This window comes from Chiloscyllium plagiosum, chromosome 2 (assembly GCF_004010195.1).
Source record: "Chiloscyllium plagiosum isolate BGI_BamShark_2017 chromosome 2, ASM401019v2, whole genome shotgun sequence".
NCBI classification, from domain to species: domain Eukaryota; kingdom Metazoa; phylum Chordata; class Chondrichthyes; order Orectolobiformes; family Hemiscylliidae; genus Chiloscyllium; species Chiloscyllium plagiosum.
In genome coordinates this window covers 87097066-87116806 of record NC_057711.1, presented here as the reverse complement: position 1 = coordinate 87116806, position 19741 = coordinate 87097066, and the positions used below count along the sequence as shown (strand labels likewise).

Here is a 19741-nt window from a genome sequence, read left to right as displayed (position 1 = left end):
CAACATTTAAGAGGCATTTGGATGGGCATATGAATAGGAAGGGTTTGGAGGGATATGGGCCGGGTGCTGGCAGGTGAGACTAGATTGGGTTGGGATATCTGGTTGGCATGGACGGGTTGGACTCAAGGGTCTGTTTCCATGCTGTACATCCCTATGACTATTGGACTCTATAAATGTTCTTCAATATGTGGCAACAGGGGCTGCTGTTGAATTGTGAATTGGGCTCAGCTCTCTGCCACTTTAATAAGTGGCAGTCTGATATTCCTAAACAGTAGTCTACATGATTTTAGCAGCCTGTGTTCAGTGTTGACTGGGTGCAGGTTCTCTCTCATTTAAATGGTTTCCTTTCAATTTCTTTTACATTTAAACAGTACTACGCATATATTGTCCCAAAGAATAAATACAGTTGATGTAGTCTCAGGATGAGAGGCTTGTACTATTTCACTTTGGAGTCTGCTTGGCTTTTAATCTTGATTTACACTTAAGGTTTAGTGCTAGTGCGAAGAGGTTATCAGCTTCGCACCAACAGTTGTTTTGTGAAGTGGGAATATAACATTTTTAACTTATACACTTTCAAAGCTTTAACAGACAACAAACATCCTGAATTTGCATTCCACTGTAAAAGCAAATTTGCAGTTACCTAGCAATCTGTCCATTGTTGCAAGCTGCTCCTCATGACTCTGGCTCTGTTTCTTCTTCTCTGGTATACCTTCATCTTTATCAATTCCGATGGGCTTATGCTTGTATCCAAGTTGAACGCTGCACAATGGCTTAATATTATTCTTGCCCACCTCTCTGCTGACATTGTACCGCATTTGTTTGATGGGTACATCATCTCCAGAGGATGGAAATTGCTCAATGTCGTCGTCTTCAGTCTCTTTTTTAAAAAGGATTGGAGATTTGTTGCAAGGGCTTTTTTTGCCTTTTTCTCCCTGATGTTCCAGTTGATTGGATGTTCTCCCTGGTGGGCTTGCAGATATTTCAATGTCATCTGACTCATCACTGATGTTGCCTGGTTCTTTCAATTTGGCAGAATAGCTCAAGGGATTCCCCTTTGTTACAGTGGGACAATTACCAATTATGCATGGTTTAACACCAGGAAATCCTGATTGTTTACAGGACAACAATGCCTTTTCTCTACAGGAAATATTTGTGAAGTTTTTGTCATTTGACTCCTCGGAATCTTTTAACAGGAATTTAGATTTAGATTTCTTCTTGGTAGCTACTTTCTTCTTTTGTCCCAACACTTGTGAAGGAGGGATGGCATCATCATTTTCTTCTGCACTGCTGTTGGCTCCCATGGGAAGAGCAGCGTTTACTGAAGTTCCATGATACTTGCATTTTTTTCTTAATTCAGCCTCTCCCTCTGATTCACTAGAAGTGCTCCAGTATTGACAAAGTCTTTCTCTAACTTGCTGAACACACCCATTCCTTTTTATAGAATGAGCATTTGATCGGGCCTTTGAGACCAGGTTGATGGTCCTATCATTTGCCTTGGGTACAGGGGAACTTAAATCGCTGCTTGTGCTTTCTTCAGAGCATCGATTCTCTAATATATCATCATCAGAGCCGGAGTCACCCTCACTGCAATCTTGTCTTGTGCATGTTTGCCTATCAAGGAATTTAGAAAACCCATACTGGGCTAATGTGAGCTGTCCGTGGCTGTCAGCATTATTATTGGCAGGTACTGCACTACCTCTACTATTCTTGAGTTTTGTCATACTCGAAGGTTCTGACTCGCTTTCACTACTAAAGTCAAAAAATTGTTCTGAGTTTCTTTTAGATGGCTTTTGTCCGATAGCAGATTGCTCCAACAAGCCCTTATTCTCTTCTTCCACTGTCTTCTCTGTGTCCACGTTCTAAATATTGAAGAAAACATTACATGGACATCTATGCCAAACAGAAAACTAGCAAAATGCTCAAAGAGATCATGCAGCTTTTGACAAAGTGAAACACAGAGTTAATGATCCACATAATAATGAAAAAAGAATTCCCTAGTCAGAGCAGATGGCGGGCGGAGGGGTCATAAAATTGCACAGCAAAATTTTTTTAAAATCTCATTTGTGGGATGTGGGCATCATTGGCTGGCTAGCATTTATTGCCCAGCCTTAGTTGCCCTTGAGAAGATGGTCATGAGTGTAGTTTCGGAAAAGCATAGCAGGCCAGGCAGCATCCAAGGAGCAGGAGAATCCATGTTTCAGGCAAAAGCCGATAAAACTCTGATCTCCAGCATTTGCAGTCCTCACTTCCTCCTCGAGAAGGTGGCAGTGAGCTACCTTCTGAACCACTGCAGACCATCTACTGTGGGTTGACCCACAATGCCATTAGGGAGGGAATTCCAGGATTTTGACCCAGTGACAGTGAAGTAACAGCAATATATTTCTAAATCAGGATAGTGAGTGGCTTGCAGGGGAACCTGAAGGCGGTGGTGTTTCCATATATCTGCTGTCCTTGTCCTTTTGATGGGAGTGGTCATTGGTTTGGAAGGTGCTGAGGAGCTTTGCCTGTCAGTCTAGTTTTTTTTTTAAACTTCACAGAATTATAGATTCACAGAATTGTTACAGTGCAGGAAGAGCACACTTGTCCCACCATATCAACATTGTCTCTCTGAATGAGCATTATGATTCAGTACCATTCTACTGCCTTTTTCTCATAATCATTACTATAGTTTTTAATGAAATAATAATTGAATGCCTTCTGCAATGTCTCAAATTAAACCGGCTTCCACCACTCTTTCAGGTAGTGCATTCCAGAATCCAAAGTCAAGATTGTGACTTTGCTCCAAATAATTTATATCCCCTTTCAGTCTTCCTGAAGTTTCTCTTGTACAGTATATGTCACTGAAAATGCAAAAGAACAATTTATCAGAGGATCTCTATTTCTGAGAAAGTCTGGGACAGGACATGCAGCCATGGACTTGCACATATACTTGCATGGATCCACCTAAAGAATAAATTCAGCTGTTATCAGATGATTCACAATTCACCGTTGCCATGGTGGCTTGAATCGCTGTTGAGAGGGGAGTATTCACACTGAAGAATACAATCCACCTCCAGCAGCGATACTGCTGATTTTTAAACAGGTACATTTGTCAAAATTTCAAAACAAAAACTATAGATGTTGAAAATCCGAAAGAAAATCAAAGATTGTTGGAAAAATTCAGCAGGTTTGGCAGCCTTTGTGGAGACAAAGCAGAGTTAATGTTTAGTGGCCGGTGACCCTCCTTCAGAACTAGATTATAGCTAGGAAAAGGTTGGATAATAGAATGCTGGATAACAGTTTAGTCAAGCATCGGGAACTTGTGATGTTGTCGGATAATCCGATACTTGGATTATCAAATGCTGGATAATCGAGGTTCCTCTGCATATGCTGAAGATTGGGTAGGGGGAAAGCTGTAAATGATAAGTGCAGAAAAAGCAGAGAGCACGAGAAAAATACAGTTGGGCAGACAAAGGAATGGGTAAGGATCAGCCTGGGATACTGAATAGCCGCAAATGGGGACTGTTAGTGGCTAATAATGAGTTCTTAAGGGTAACAACCCATGTGATAACAAGATCTGGTGTGTCGGGTTAGGGTAAGGAAATGGGGGAAAGTGCTCAGCCTCTAAAATTACTGAACTCGATACAGAATACAGAAGGTTGCAGGGTTCCCAAGCAGATAATGAGATCTTGTTCTTCCAGCTTGCACCGAGCTTCACTGGAGCACAGCAGCAAGCCAAAGAGAGAGATGTTGGCCAGGAAACACCGTGGTGTGTTGAAATGGCAGGCATCCAGAAGCTCAGGCTCAATTTTGCAATAAAACATAAGTGCTCTGCAAAGTGGTCGCCTAGTCTGCGCTTTGTCTCCCCAGTATAGACGGGCCACATTGTGAACAGAACTGTCTTATTTGTGATAGACAAAGGCCTTATTTACATTGAGGGACCAAGATCCACATTATTGTAAGGTGAGTAAGGGGTTTATTTCATTGGACATGGATTGCTTATTAGCTATTATTCAAATGACATTATTCAAATCTGTATGTGCATCAGCTAGCTTCCATGAACCTTGTTGAAATGTGCTAAGGTAACTTACCATCAGTGCTGATTTTTGAATGCCTCAGACTCTAATACCTGTTCAAACTGCCGGTTCTCTTTAAAGTTCTGATGTGGAGGTGTTGTGTGATTTTTGGCTTTAAAGATCAGCATGGAGAATTATTCTGGAATGAACTAGGACATGGGTTGAAGAATTAAGAAAAGGAATTGCTAAATTATCAGGTCAGTAGTATTTGGTGAGATTTGAGCAGAGAGGGATAAAAGTAGCTTGAACAGGTTCTGACTGTGACCCTAAATAACCAAAGGGGGCTGCAGTACACAAGGCTTTCTTTTTCCAAGATTATGTTCTCTAATGCTACTTCTTTGTAGCTGAATTATATTTAAAGCTATTTTCTGAACCAGTAACAGGGCTTTCACGATGCAGTGTTGTGGCCTTCTGGTTCAAATCCCACCTGCTCCAGGGATGTGTAAGAACATCTCCAAACCATTTGATTTGAAAATGTCTTATTTTTAAATTAAATATGAATAATTGATAAGATAACATTTATTCGCTAGGAACAGAAGAGGAAATTCAAAAGTTTCTTATACCTTAGCTGTTCATATGCAGATTAAGGATGGGGCAATCTACTCATCCAAAGCTGAGCCGATGACTAATGCTAACTAATCAGCTAAAAAGAACTGAGATACTTAAATGAGCCTGGGCACACTATTATAACACAGTGCACCACATACAGCAGTAATCCTGATTTTAATCTTTTAAAATATTTTGTTGTTATGAGATTCTCAGTTGAACAGTTGAAATCTAAGGGAGGATGTGATGGAGAAAACAGAGGGGGAAAGCAGTGCATCAGTGACGAGAAGTTCTTAAATGCTCCCTGTACTCTCCATGAATTTCAAGGTGTAGCATTTCATGCTTATGTGAGATGATGAAAAACTCACTGTTTCCAGTCTTGGTGCTGGAGGTTCTTCTCTCAACTGTGTAGCAGCTGTCATCACTCCTGCTTCCACTTGACCTGTTCTCTGCAATAAAACATACAAGTTATGTTAAAAATAGAAATATATTCAATTGTTAACAAGTACTCTTTGACAATTTTTGCATGTTATGATAAAAAAGAATCTAGAGTCACAATCAATCTAAACCATTTGATTTATTTTACAATGACCTCCCGAAACATTTAACTTCCAACTGAACCAAAGGAAACTGAGTAGATTTCAGGAAGTTATTCTCTGACATTTAAATTGTCCCCACAACCCTATGGTTGACAGGGTTTTCAGCCATGTCTGACCTATCTCCTGCATTTCTGCCCTCACCCCTTCTCAGAACAAGAGTTGTTCTTGACCTTAATTTCCACCCCATTAGTCTCTGCATTCAAAGGATCATCCTCCACTATTTCCACCAACGCCATCACCAAAAATATCTCTTCCTGCACTGTCAGTATTCCACAGAGACCATTGCCTCCGAGACATCCTGGTCCACTCCTACATCACTCTTAATGCGTCCTCACTGTCCCATTGCACCTTCCCATTATTCCTCCCTCCTCAAGATCCAAGGACACAAACACACCTTCAAGGTGAAGCTATGTTTTATTTGTACTTCTTTCAATCTAGTCTACTGCATTTGCTGCTCACTATGCAATCTCCCTTACATTGTGTTTAGTCTTGCCAGTCTGAATAACTATTTTGTGGAGGTCCTGACTTCCAATTACTTGCTATTTCAAATCGCCACCTTGCTGTCATGCTAACGTTTCTGTCCTGGGCCTACCGCAATGCTCCAATGAAGCACAAAATCTTGCTTTCTATTTAGATAATTTAATGAATTTAATAACATCAGAAACTGAATTCATTACACCTGCTATCCACTTTTCTCACATTTTACTCTACTGCCCTGTAGCTCTGTCGCATCTTATTTACTTCGTCAATATATTTAGTAGAAAGGGCCAATTCTCTCCCTTTCACATCTTAATTTACATCCTTTTATATCTCTTTTCTTCATTCTCCACTATTAATAACCCCTTTGTCTTTCACCCTGGGCCTTTATATCATCTACCTTCTTGCTCCTCCTCTGATCTGTCAAAAGTATGAAAAGGACCCCATTTTCCAGCTTGCACCGAAGGGTCAGTGGATTTGAAACATTAACAGTGCTTCTCTTCCCACAGATGCTGCCACATCTACTGATTTTCTCAGTATTTTCCATGTTTGTTTGACGCAGTTCAATTACAGTCAGTCCAATCTTCCCAGGAATTCGCTGGAGGCTCAAAGCTGGAAGAGTTTCATCATGCAAGAGCAATAATAAACAGACCAGAGCCACATTTAGTGGTCCACAGTATAATCCAATGGGTGAAAGTTTTCATCATCTCCAACACTTTTAAATAAAATGTTACACAAAATATATTTCTGCAAATATCCATCTCCTTTAAAGCTTGAAATGTTATGCAGGAAGCACCTTTAAGCTCCATAAATATGCATCCCGGACTTCTGTAAAAAGACATTACTGGCTGTGGCTTGAAACATGTGAGCAGCAGATTCACAGTAATTTACACTGTAATATAAAATGAAAATGTGGGAGGGTATGAGATTGAAGAAAGGGGAATGGCTGTTGCGAGAAGTGTGAGATTTAGAGAGAGAACGTGGAACTAGAAAAGTAAAATATAAAATGCAGCACATTCCATCCAAAATCGCTTCAATCCATGCTCTGCAAGTTCACTGCAGAGTTCTTTACCTGAATGATATCTCGGGTCAAACAAGATCCCTCTGAGCGAAGGCCAAATAGATTCTGGACTCCAAACAACTCCCCATGGTGCTCCTTTGATCCTTGCACTGCATTGAAGTAGCGCTTTGCATTTTCACTTCCAACAACAGCACAATGTAGTTGCTAAGACAATGGAGAGAGCAGAATGCCAGATTCAGTAATGTGTGTCATGGCTTTCACAAAATACATGCAGTCATTGTTAGATGTTGACCTGCCTGGATCTAGTGAATAGTTACAAAATTTTCCAGTTGATTTAGAATGCTTTAATTCTGTGTATTAATCACATACTACATTTTTGCTTCCCTATAAACATGAAAATATAAAACATGCATTTTCACATTTGGAGTCGAGTCATAGAGTTACACTGCATGGAAACAGACCCTTCAGTCTAATTCATCCTTGCTGATAAGGTTTTTTGACTAAAACTAGTCCCACTTGCCTGCGTTTGACCCACAGATGAATAATTTGAGAAAGGAGACAGAAAATAGGGAACTACAAGCTAGTTAGCCTAACGTTAGTCATTTGGGAAGTATTGATCTATTATGAAGGAGTCTTAACATTGCAATTAGAAAAGCACTGTACAATCAAAACAGCTCAACAATATCTTACAAAAGGAAATCTTATTTAACAAATTTATTAAAGATTTTTTGAGGATGCAGCTAGTTGGGTAGATCTGCACATGCAGAATACTTGAACTTCAAAACAGCATTAGACAATATTCCATGGAGTTAATGGAGTGTGGATTTGTGGGCAATATACACTGACAGAGGATTGGTTAATCGACAGAAAGCAGAGTGTAGAGATGGTGCATTTTCACGTTGGTAAACTATGGCTGTTGGGAATGCCATAAAGGATCACTTTTAGACTCTCAGCTACATACAAAGTACATTAACACCTTAGACAAAATGCCAGAGTATTACATCAAATTTGCTGATGAGACAAAGCTAAGTGAGAATGCAAGCTGTGAGAATGAAACAGAGGCTGCAAAAAGATAGGTCAATATGGTAGCCATAATGTGGTGATGCCGTGGTGTTGGACTGGGTGGACAAAGTCAAAAGCCACACGACACCAGGTTATAGACCAACAGGTTTATTTGGAATCATAAGCTTTTGGAGTGCTGCTCCTTCATCAGGTGAAGACAACATGTGACAAAGGAGCAGTGCTCTGAAGGCTTGTGATTTCAAATAAATACTTTGGACTATAACCTGGTTTCATGCGACTTCTAACAACATGTTAGATAGAGACTAGAGTGGGGAAGAGTGAGGTTTTTCACTTTGGTTATACAAATAGAAAAGCAGAACATCTTTTAAAAGATAGAAGACTTGCCAATGTTAACTTGTGGACAGACCTAGATGTATGCATACAAATATAAAAGAAAATTAGCATGGAACTACAGCAAACGGTTAGGAAAGCAAATGTAAAAGGTAAGAAAGGTAAAGTTGCAGTTGTTCCAGAGGACCATGGGGCGGCTCTCTCACTAGAAAGAGACAACTGGTGGTAAATTTAACCTGAAGGTCACTATGCCTCAGGCAAGTTTTAGAAATTGGGAACTTCTGAGATCCCTGGGATCTCAGCCAGTTGCAAGAATGAACTTGTGCTATTGGAAAAACACTGCATTACAAACAAACCATCAAGCTAACTGAGCTAAAGAGAGTCGGAGATGCACAGCATGGAAACAGATCCTTCTTGTCCAACTTGTCCATGCCGACCTGATATTCTAAATTAATCGAGTCCCCTTTGCCAGCACTTGGCCCATATCACTCTAATTCCTTCCTATTCATAAACCCATCCAGATATCTTTTAAGTGTTGTTATTGTATCAGTTTCCACCACTTCTTCTGGTGGCAACTCATTCCATACACACCATCTCTACATAAAAACGTTGTCCCTTTAGGTTCCTTTTAAATCTTTCCTCTCTCATCTTAAACCTATAGTTTGGGAAATCTTAAGCCCTTTAGTTTGGGCACCCCTACCCCAGGGAAATGACCTTGGCTGTTCACCCTATCATTGCCCTTCATGATTTTATAAACCTCTGTAAGGTCACCCCTCAGCCTCTGACACTCCAGGAAAAATAGCCCCAACCTATTCAGCCTCTCCCTATAACTTAAGCCCTCCAAAGCTGGCAATGTTCATGTAAATCTTTTCTGAATCCTTTCAAGTTTTACAACACCCAAATGATAGGTGAACCTTGAAACCGAATGTCAGCAGCAAGTTCTTTGACCAACATGAGTCATTACTCCATGATCACTCAGTCACACATATCCATCCACTCCTTGAGAAAGTGCTAGGCAATAAACCATAGCCTTGACCACTTTAACCCTGCAACAAGTTGTATTTATACAGTGTTTTGTTTCATTCTTCAGAGGGAAATTATAAAACACTGAACCATACAAGGGACTATCAGGGCAGATGACCAACAGCTTGGTCACAGTTTTAGTAAGTGTCTTAAAACCAAGGTTATATTTGACAGGGTGGCATCAAGGAACCCTCACAAAACTGGAGTCAATGGGAATCGGGGGAAAACTCTCCACTTATCAGAATCACAGCTAGAAAAGGAAAGATGGTTGTGGGTGTTGGAGGTCTGTCATCTCAGCTCCACGACATCAGAGTTCCTTAGGGTAGTGCCATAGGCCCAACCATCTTCAACTGCTTCACCAATGACCATTCCATCATATGACCAGAGTTGGGCTATTCACTGACAATTTCACAACTTTCAGCATCATTCAAAATTCCTCAGACACTGAAGCAGATCATGTCAAAATGAAATAAAACTTAGATAACATCCAGGCTTGGGCAGAAAAGTGGCAAGTAACATTTGCACCATATAAAAATGCCAGGCAATAACTATCTTCAATAAAAGACAATCTAACCACTGAACCTTAAACAGTCAACAGCATTACCGTCATTGAATCCTCCCTTATCAACATCCTGAGGATGTACCTTTGACCAGAAACTCAAATGAACTCACCATACAAACAGTAGATAGAAGAGCAGGTCTGAGACTAGGAATATTCAGCAAGTAATTCACCTTCTGACACCCCAAAGCCTGTCTAGCGTCTACAAGGCATAAGTCAGGAGTGTGATGGAATAGTCCCCACTTGCCTGGATGGGGGCAGTTCCAACAACACAAGAAGCTTGACACCATCCAGGGCAAAGCAGTCTACTTCATCAGCATCACATCGACAAGCATACAGTCCTTCCACTATCAACGCTCAGTAGGAAGCAGTGTGTGCTATCTACAAGATGCTCTGCAAAAATTTGCCAAAAGGTCCTTAGACAGAACCTTCCGAACTCATAATCACTTCCATCTAGAAGGACAAATGCAACAAACACACGGGGACAGCACAACTTGCAAGTTCCCCTCCAAGCCACTCACCATCTTGATTTGACAATATATTGTCATTGCTTCAGTGTCGCTGGGTCAAAACCCTGGAACTCTCTCATATGGTATCGTGAGTCTTGTTATGCCATGTCCCACAAGCGAATTAAAAAAAAGAGGAAGGGAAGGTATAAAAGGCACAGAAGTTTTTAGGGAGGCAATTCTAGAGCTCAGGGCCTTGGTAGTTTAAGGCACAAACGCCAGTAGTATAGTGATTAAAATCAGGGGTGCTCAATAAGCCATAATTAAAGCAGCATAGATATCCTGGAAGATTCTGGAGCTGAAAGAGATTACTGATAGGGAAAGAGTCAGCCAAAATATCTCTCCTAATTTTTTTCAACCTGTGGGGAAATGTAATGGTTTTCACTTTGGTTATAAGAACTGTAAAGCAGGATACTTTTTAAAAAGAGATGACATTGGGTCTAATGGTTAACACTGCTGCCTCACAGCACCAGGGATCCAGGTTCACTTCTGGCCTTGGGTGACTGTCTACAGGGAGTTTCCACATTCTCCCAGTGTCTGTGTGGGTTACCTTAAAATATTCCGGTTTCCTCCCACAGTCCAAAAATGTGCGGAATATGTGGATTAGCCATTCTAAATTATCCCATAGTATCCAGAGAGGAGCAGGTTAAGTGAGCTACCTATAGGGTAGGTGCCTGGGTGGGATGCTCTCCAGAGGGTCAGTGTGGACTGTATGGGCGGAATGGCCTCTTTCAACCCTGTCGGGATTCAATGAGTTTTACTTCTGGAAATAGTACACCTCCATGTAGATTCTGCAGTCCTCAAAAGCAACAGTGCAACCTTGTTTGCTAGAACACTGAACACAAGATTGTCATCAGCAGTTGTGTTGCAATAGCATTTTTTTTCATTAAATAATAAAAGCAAAAGCATTACAATGTAAACCTCAGTTAAATTCAAAAGTGGTTTTGTTGTCAGTTTTAGAAAATGAAAAGCAATTTATCACAACAGTCGCTGAGGGAGAAATAGCATAGTACCCGGTATCTTGAAAAATGCTTAAACATTGAAATTAGTTTACTCATCACAATAAATCAAACCAAAAAAAATTTATTTTACAGGGTTACCAGAGATTGTTTTGCTTGACTTAGAACATATGAGGGATAAGTGTAATTGCCAAATCGATAATTTATAAAGCCTGTTTAGAGAATTCTCAAAAATAATGAATTGTTAGTAGCAGATGACAAGTCCAGAAATACTGAGCACGTACCTGTTTATAAAGCTGGCGCAAATACATGATTTCCTCAACTGTTCCCAATGAAATCAGTCTGAACACTTTAACATCTCTGCACTGACCAATACGGTATGCTCTACAGAGGTAGAAAAAATTGATTTGTTGAAGATAGAAATTTAATATCACCACTGATAACTAGTCATGGGTATACATATATAGGATTGTGAGGTAACAGGAGCTTCACCTATCTTTATATCAGAAAAAAAAATCACAAATAAAATTAGTCTCTGCCACAAGCAGAACAAGTGAGTGAAGCCACAAATATTATTTACAAGTATCAGGCCGAACTTAAAATAAACCTGCAACTTGTGAAAATGACAAGTTGGAAAGTATGCTGGAAAACTGAAGCAAAACATAAAAAGCACAGGGCAACATTCACCTATCTCGTGTGCTTGAATCAGGCAGAAAAAAGAAATAGTCTGTGTTGGTGGCAAACACCAGGCAGCTTGGAGCCTGCCTGCTTGTGCTCTGGTAAATAATGGAGGATTTTCAACAGGATCTCATGAATTAGAGGAGTTCAAGGCAGGGTAGCAGAGGCCTCTTTGTCCTGTAGACCACATTTCACGGAGGAAACAACTGCGATGAATGCTATGCTTAGTTGATGGTTTATCAACTCCCAGTTTTCATGTAGAAAAATGAGACTGCTACCTGAAGCAGATGATTTGATCTCCTAAACAAATAAATTATTTAAGGAAGTAGTGGGTACAGACTGGGTGGCATGTTTTCTGATATAATTATGCAGCTGTGTAGTTAAAATTTTGTAGGGCCTGGCAGATTAAAACCTTCCCCTATGAAATTTGTTCAATTTGCTGTCCCCTTACAACCAGAGGTCCAAAAGAGGACCCCAGAGAGGTTGATCCTATCCCAGAGATGGTGAAATTTCTGAATTTCTGAGCATTTATTGAATTACCGACATTAGTATATATACATTATGTATACCAATGAAATACATTTTCTTTGAATAGCTCATACTGACTTTTAAGTTTGAAAACTGGATTCATGTGAACATGTCAATATTTACCAAGTAGGGAGGTAGGTGGCGCTGGACAGAAGAATTTGAAAAAATACTGATCCAAGACAATTTTGTTTGTGGACTGAAGATGATTACTTCACGAAATATACATACAAAAATCATCAAGGCACCATGGTTAATTGTTGCTACTGACTGGAATAAGTCAGCTTGTGCCACAACTACGTGGTCACTAGAAGTTTTATGTAATTTAGGAGGAGTGGCCTTAGGAAAAATAAGTAAATTGCATACCTGTCAATAGCTTGCAGATCATTAGCTGGATTCCATGTTGGGTCAAATATCACAACAATATTAGCTCCAACAAAATTTAGTCCTAACCCACCAGCACTGTGATGAGACAAAAACACATATATAGCCAAATTACAAGATGTAGTGTAGTGATATTTTGTATATTCTAGTACAGCAATTTAAAGAAAAGTAACTGAGAACATTCCACAAATTGCAAATTCTATACATCTTACATTGTGGACACCAAGCAAATGTTGATGTTTCGTGTGCTGTTGAATTCCTTCACTATTTTGACCCTCTCCTCGGTTTTGGTTTTTCCATCAAGTCGTTGGTAATCTAGTCCAGTTGCCATACAGTATTTCTCCAGCACGTCCAAAAGCTGATGGAGTACAAACATTTTTACACAAAGATGAAGCAAATTCAGTGAATTCCATACATTGTCTTCCTACTTAGACTGAGGTGTCTCTCCACTGTTTTACTTCAAACCAAAGACAGAATTAAATTCTACGTTACAACCATTTTGTATTTCCAATTCCACAATATAGTTGAGATTGAGTTATGTTGATCCCCAAGGTACATAAACATTGTCCTTTCAAAAAGTCCTTCAAATGTTAACATTCATTTATCATTAAAGCATTATTCTCCTGCTTTGGTTGCACTCTGGAAAGTAAGTGGCTTCATTCATTTATTCGGCTAGTGGCAGAGATTGATTTTCTTTGTGAATCCTGTTCTTCTCAAAGATTTGTGAGCCATTTCCATTGCACCCAGGCATAATGGAAAAGGAAACAAGGGAGAGTGGTATTAGTTGGCTCATATAGTGCCACTTCAGCCAAGTAAAATTTAGAGTGGATATTAGAGAAAAATCAGCTATGCCTTCATTCGGTAAAAACTCTGTAACTGAAGTGAGCGTCCTTGCTTTCTCATGTATCTGTGCAGGACTTTCTCAATTTCTTTATGTTTCTATTGGCAACTTTACTGCCACATCAACATCTCCATTTGATTGAAGGTAGTTAGAGAGTCAGAGTTTCACAGCACTCCAACATGTTCCCATCAGTCACCAAGCACCTATCTACTTTAATCCCATTTTCCAGAACATGGCTTGTAGTCTTGTATGCTATGGCACTTCAATTGTTCCTCTAAATACTTAAACGTTGTGAGGGTTCCACCTTCTCGATGAAAAAAATTTCCTCAATCCCCTTTTATCTTCCTGTCCCTTACCCTGAATCTATGTCCCATAGCTAATGACCCCTCTATTAAGGGGAAGATTTCCCCAAATCCTATCTTTGTCACTATTAATTTTGTACACCTTAATCTGGGGACCCCTCAGCCATCTATGCTCTATGGGAGACACCATTCTAGCCTCTCTTCACACCTGAATTGCTCCAGTCCAGGCAACAGTCCAGTGAACCTCTTCTAGAACAGCTGCATCCTTCGTATAGCATGGCGAACAGAACGCATACGGTACTCCACCTGTGGCCTAGCGAACATTTCATATAGCTCCATCATAATCTCCTTACTCTTATATTCAATAACTTGACTAATAAAGGCAAGTATCCCATATGGCTTCTTAACTATCTTATAGATGCTCAAAGAATCCCTAGTGTGGAAACAACCCTCCGAAAAGTATCCTACCCAGACCCATTCTCCTACCCTATTACTTAACATTTCCACTGACTAATGCACCTAACCTACAAATTCCAGAACACTGTGGGCAATTTAGCATGGCCAATTACCTAATTTGCACATCTTTAGACTGTGGGAGGAAACCGGAGCACCCGAAGGAAACCCTCGCAGACATGGGGAGAATGTGCAAACTCCACACAGACAGTCGCCAGAGGCTGGAATCGCACCCGGATCCCTGGCGCTGTGAGGCAGCATGCTAAGTACCGAGCCACCGTGCCGCTATCTACCCACCCAACTGCCTTCAAGGATCTATTGGTATGTGCACCAAGGCCACCTGATTCACTGTACTCTTAGGGCCCTACCATTCATTGGGCATTTCTTTACCTTCCAAGTACTTCAAAAACCCATCACCTCAAACTTTTCAGGATTAACCTTTATTTGTCACTGTTCTGCCCACCTGTTAGCACGTCTACATCTTCCTGTAGTCTAAGGCTTTCCTCCTTGCCATTACTACAACACAATATTCATGTCATCTGTGCACTTACAGATCATGCTTCCTATATTCAAAACTAAATCATGAATGCACATAACAATCAGCAAGGGACCCAGCACCAAACCATTTGGCACAACAGGGGACGGTTGCTTCCAGTCACAAAAAATAATCAATTAATGCTATCCATTTCCTACCATTAGACCAATTTTGGATCCAATTTGATCCGAATTGGTTCTGGATTGCATGGGCTCTTGGCATCTACTCTCCCACTTAATAATTTGTTAAATGTTGCACTGAAATCCATGTAGACAACACCAATTGCACCACCCTCTTCTTAACATCTAGTCACCTCAAGAAACTCAGATTTGTTCAACATGACCTATCCCCTGACAAAGCCAAGCTGACTATTATTCATTTATCCTTGCTTCTCCAACTCAAAACTAATTCTGCTCCTCAATTTTTTTTCTAATACTTTCCCTACTACTCATATTAGGCTTATTGGCCTGTAGCCTTGAATAGTGATACCACATTAGCTGCCTCCCAGTCCTCTAGCACCCTTCCTATGGCCAGAGAAGATTTAAAATTTAATGTTAAAATCCTGGCAATTTCTTCCCCTGCCTCCCACGGCAGTTTAGGATATATTTCATTGGGGCCTGAGGATTTATCCCCTTTTAAGCCCACTAAAAACACTAAGATCTCTTAGCTCTTAATGCTAATTTGTTGCAGATTCCTTCATAATCCCTTTACCTACGTTATCCTTCAACAGTACGCAGTTAAAACCTCAGCCATGCCTTCCAGCTCCACAGGCAGCTTGCCACTTTAGATCCCAATGGGCCCTTACTCTTTTCCTGTTTATCCACTTGTCTCAAATATACTTATTAGGTTTTCCTTTATTTTACTCACTAATGTTTTCTCATGCCCTTTCTTCACTCTAACTTTTTTTAAATGAAGTGTTTTAATAAATCCTCTGCATTTTCTATATTCCTCCAGGATATCCATTATTTGAGTCTCAGTATCTGCTGTATATTTATCCAATCCTGTACATCCTTTGACACCAGAGGTTCTTTGGACTTGTTTGTTCTACCTACCCTTTCATCTGTACAGGAACACGATGGCCCTACACTCTATTTCCTTTTTGAATGACTCACTATTTTCTGATTTTGAGTTTCCTACAAGTTGCTGCTTCCAGCCAACTTTGGCCAGATCCTGCCTTATCTTTGGTCTTATCTGAATTCAGAACCTTTACTTTCAGATCATCTGTGTCCCTTTCAATAACTACCAAGTCTTACTGAAGTATAAAGTTACAAATCACACAACACCAGGTTATAGTCCAACAGGTTTAATTGGAAGCACTAGCTTTCGGAGTGCTGTGGAGTGCACAATTGTAACACAGAATTTATAGCAAAATTGCTATAAATTTTCTATAAATTCTGTGTGTTACAATTGTGCACTCCACAACCAACTGATGAAGGAGCGGTGCTCTGAAAGCTAGTGCTTTCAATTAAAAAGCTGTTGGATTATAACCTGGTGTTGTGTGATTTGTAACTTTGTACATCCCAGTCTAACACCGGCATCTCCAAATCATTACTGAAGTATGGTGCCTATCAACAAAATATTCCTCCAATGATACTTTTACCATTTGCTTGCTTTAGTCCTTAAAATTAGATCCACCACTGAAAATTCTTCAAGAGAGGAACAGTGTGCTGGCTTAAAAAAATGTTTAAGAATTCCACCTCCTTTCACACTTTGTCTACCTCAGTTAATATGAAGGAAGTTGAAATCCCTTATTATTACATTGATATTCTATATTTCCAAGAATTTTGCCTAAATATCCATCCTTTACTTTTCACTGGTATTTGGAGTTCGATAATACACTCTCAGCAATGTGATGCTCCTTTGTTTTTATGTTCTACCTATATTGCCTAATCAGAGGAATGTTTTAAAATGTCATCTCTCCTTATTTTAATAAATTGATTCTGTGACCAATATTGCAACCCTACCTCCTCTTCCAACACTCAAACCCCTCCTCATCTTGCCTGAAGCTTCTATACCCTACAATATTGAGCTGCCAATCCTCCAGTCCTGCCTGTCCCTGAATGATATCATTCCCATGTGTAAATCAATAACTTCAACTCATTTGCCTTTCTCGCAAAACTCCTTCAAAAGCTCTGTTAAAATAAATGTCATCTGATTGTGCCATCCTCTCTTGTGCCTTCAATTGACTACAACTGCCCTGCCTGCCAGACTGTCTTGGCACTTCTGCTACACTTACCTGTGCAATTACCCATATTGTACTTCCACTCTGCATTTCATCTCCCTGGCAGAGTCATGCAGCATAGAAACAGACCCTTCAGTTCAACAGTCCATGCTGACCTGAATCCCAAATTAAACTATTCAACTTTGAATACCCAAGCATGATGTTGTGTTTTTAAACAGTTCTGCCATCTGTATTCTTTCCATTATTCAAAAGATTTAAAAGGAGGAATACATTATTTTCCCAACATTCCGGCTTAAGCAACTCTGCTGCAGTTTCTTAATTTTGCCATTGCACATATAAAAACTGCTAATTTTGTTTCATATTATCCTTCTTTTTGACTGGAGCAGTGATGAAAAATTGCAACCACTGTCTGGGCTGGTATTTCATTGTGTTTTTTTCCCTTGGTTTCTTTCAGTTCTTGTAGCAGCTTTCACAGCTCTTAATACTTCTAACTCTTTGTCAGTGATTGTGCTTTTTTCATAGCTCTTCAACAGCTGATCTCTGCTTCACCTTTAATACCATGTTTCAAGCACCCAAGACAAAAGTCAAGACTTGTACTGTGACTTCACTGAAATTGCCTACATGATGACAGCCCCCAGTTAGTGCCTTGTGGTACAGATCATATGGCTATGGCAAACGAAAAAGCATAGTGCTATAGATTACATTGCTATACCAAACACTTTTGACTAAAGAAATTGAGTCAGAGAGTATGTAAAATCTTAAAATAAATTGCAACCACAAAATTAAAGGAATAAGCAAAAAGCCTGCTGTAAAATTCTGAAATTCTTATGCCATAAACGAGCAAATTATTTTGGCAAAGCAGACATTTAGCTTAATTCACGTTAGCACATAAAGACTGATTTGGGAAATGGTCAATGGAGACCGTGCTTCCTTTGAAACCAGTATCACTTCGCAAGGACCAGTTGTCAAGTGTAATTGAAGATACAAAAGCTGAAATTTAATGACCGGGAACAGGTTTTATTTTAAGAAATTGCTTCCACTTGTGGATCAGTCTAGAAGAATGGACCATAAATGCAAGTTGTTCAAATAAAGGTCTTAGGAGAAATTTCTTTACAAAATGAATAGTAAGCATATGGATGACTTCAAAACATTAAGTTTGATGATGCACGTTTGAGGTGGAATGGAATAAAGGAATGAGGTAAGACTGGTACGAGTAATTAAAGTGGGGGACAAAGGAGGACTTATGGGGATGACAAGCACTACCATAGACCAACTGGACCAAATGGCCTGATAATATGCTTATAGACTGTATGCATTAGATGCATATAAACTCTTACATAAATTGGAACTATAATCTGCAGCCCAATTGCTGCTTGACTATGAAGGTCTGTCTGCTGACATATGTTGCTGATAAATACATAAGATATCTCTTTAAAAAACACAGTATTTCATTTGAGAAGTGTAACTAAGACTGTTTTTAAAAGTATCTGAAGTGAATGGATGACCACATGCTTAAAATAACTTCGCATTAATGAGAGCAACAGTCAGTTAATGTGGTTCATTTTCATTTCTCCCCGTCAACAGTCTCCCTTCTGATCATGAGTTCTCACCAACCATCCCCCAATTTTAAAATGATCTGCTCCTTAGCCATTTAACTTTAGAAGCAAAACCATGATCTCACAATACTGGAAAGCAAAGGCAATTTTGATTAACCAAATTTGGTACATACCAGTATATATCACCAAGGGTCCATAGACAGCACTGCAACACATTTCCAGCTCACCAACCATCCCCCAATTTTAAAATGATCTGCTCCTTAGCCATTTCACTTTAGAAGCAAAACCATGATCTCACAATACTGGAAAGCAAAGGCAATTTTGATTAACCAAATTTGGTACATACCAGTATATATCACCAAGGGTCCATAGACAGCACTTTCCAAAGTGATAATCACTACCATCGTGAAGGACTAGGGTAGCTGATACATGGAAACTCCATCATCTGCAAGATTCCCCCCCAAGTCACTCGCCGTCCTGACTTAAGAAATATATTGATGTTTCTTTCACGTTGCTGGGTCAAAACCTCAGACTCCCTCCCTAATGGCAGTGTGTGTGTAATGGCAGCAAATAGACCGCAGTGGATCAAGACAACTGCTCACCAATATTTTCTCAAGGGCAAGTAGGCATGGGCAGTAAATGCTGGCCCATCCAGTGATGCCTATATCCTATGAATAAATAATATAAATCCAGCATCTTGGCAATACACCCTACCTGAATGGTAATACTTTTAAATAACTCACCTTGTTAGCACACATGTATTTCATGGGGCGAAAAATTGGAAAAAGGTATTGTAAATTCACCGTAGGTGTACATAGTTGCCAGATGCAGTGGTCTTGCTTTAAATGCTGAGCTGGGAATTTGTGTTGTAGACGTTACGTCCCCTGTCTAGGTGACATCCTCAGTGCTTGGGAGCCTCCTGTGAAGCACTTCTGTGATCTTTCCTCCGGCATTTGTAGTGGTTTGAATCTGCCGCTTCCGGTTGTCAGCTCCAGCTGCAGTGGTCGGTATATTGGGTCCAGGTCGATGTGCTTATTGATTGAATCTGTGGATGAGTGCCATGCCTCTAGGAATTCCCTGGCTGCTCTCTGTTTGGCTTGTCCTATAATAGTAGTGTTGTCCCAGTCGAATTCATGTTGCTTGTCATCTGAGTGTGAGGCTACTAAGGATAGCTGGTTGTGTCGTTT

The 19741-nt window shown here is 40.0% G+C and overlaps 1 protein-coding gene across 2 annotated transcripts in view; it reads right to left on the bottom strand.

Annotated features, from left to right (window-relative positions):
• ercc6l2 (excision repair cross-complementation group 6-like 2) overlaps nt 1-19741 on the bottom strand; it is an 89881-nt gene that overhangs the window by 23716 nt on the left and 46424 nt on the right. For both annotated transcript variants that reach the window (XM_043713493.1, XM_043713497.1), the window contains exons 12-17: nt 12898-13043; nt 12668-12763; nt 11383-11482; nt 6750-6902; nt 4970-5050; nt 641-1859 (exon numbers count right to left, since the gene is read on the bottom strand). In XM_043713493.1, the coding sequence (XP_043569428.1) occupies nt 641-1859; nt 4970-5050; nt 6750-6902; nt 11383-11482; nt 12668-12763; nt 12898-13043 (1795 nt within the window). The remainder of the gene's footprint in view (nt 1-640; nt 1860-4969; nt 5051-6749; nt 6903-11382; nt 11483-12667; nt 12764-12897; nt 13044-19741) is intronic.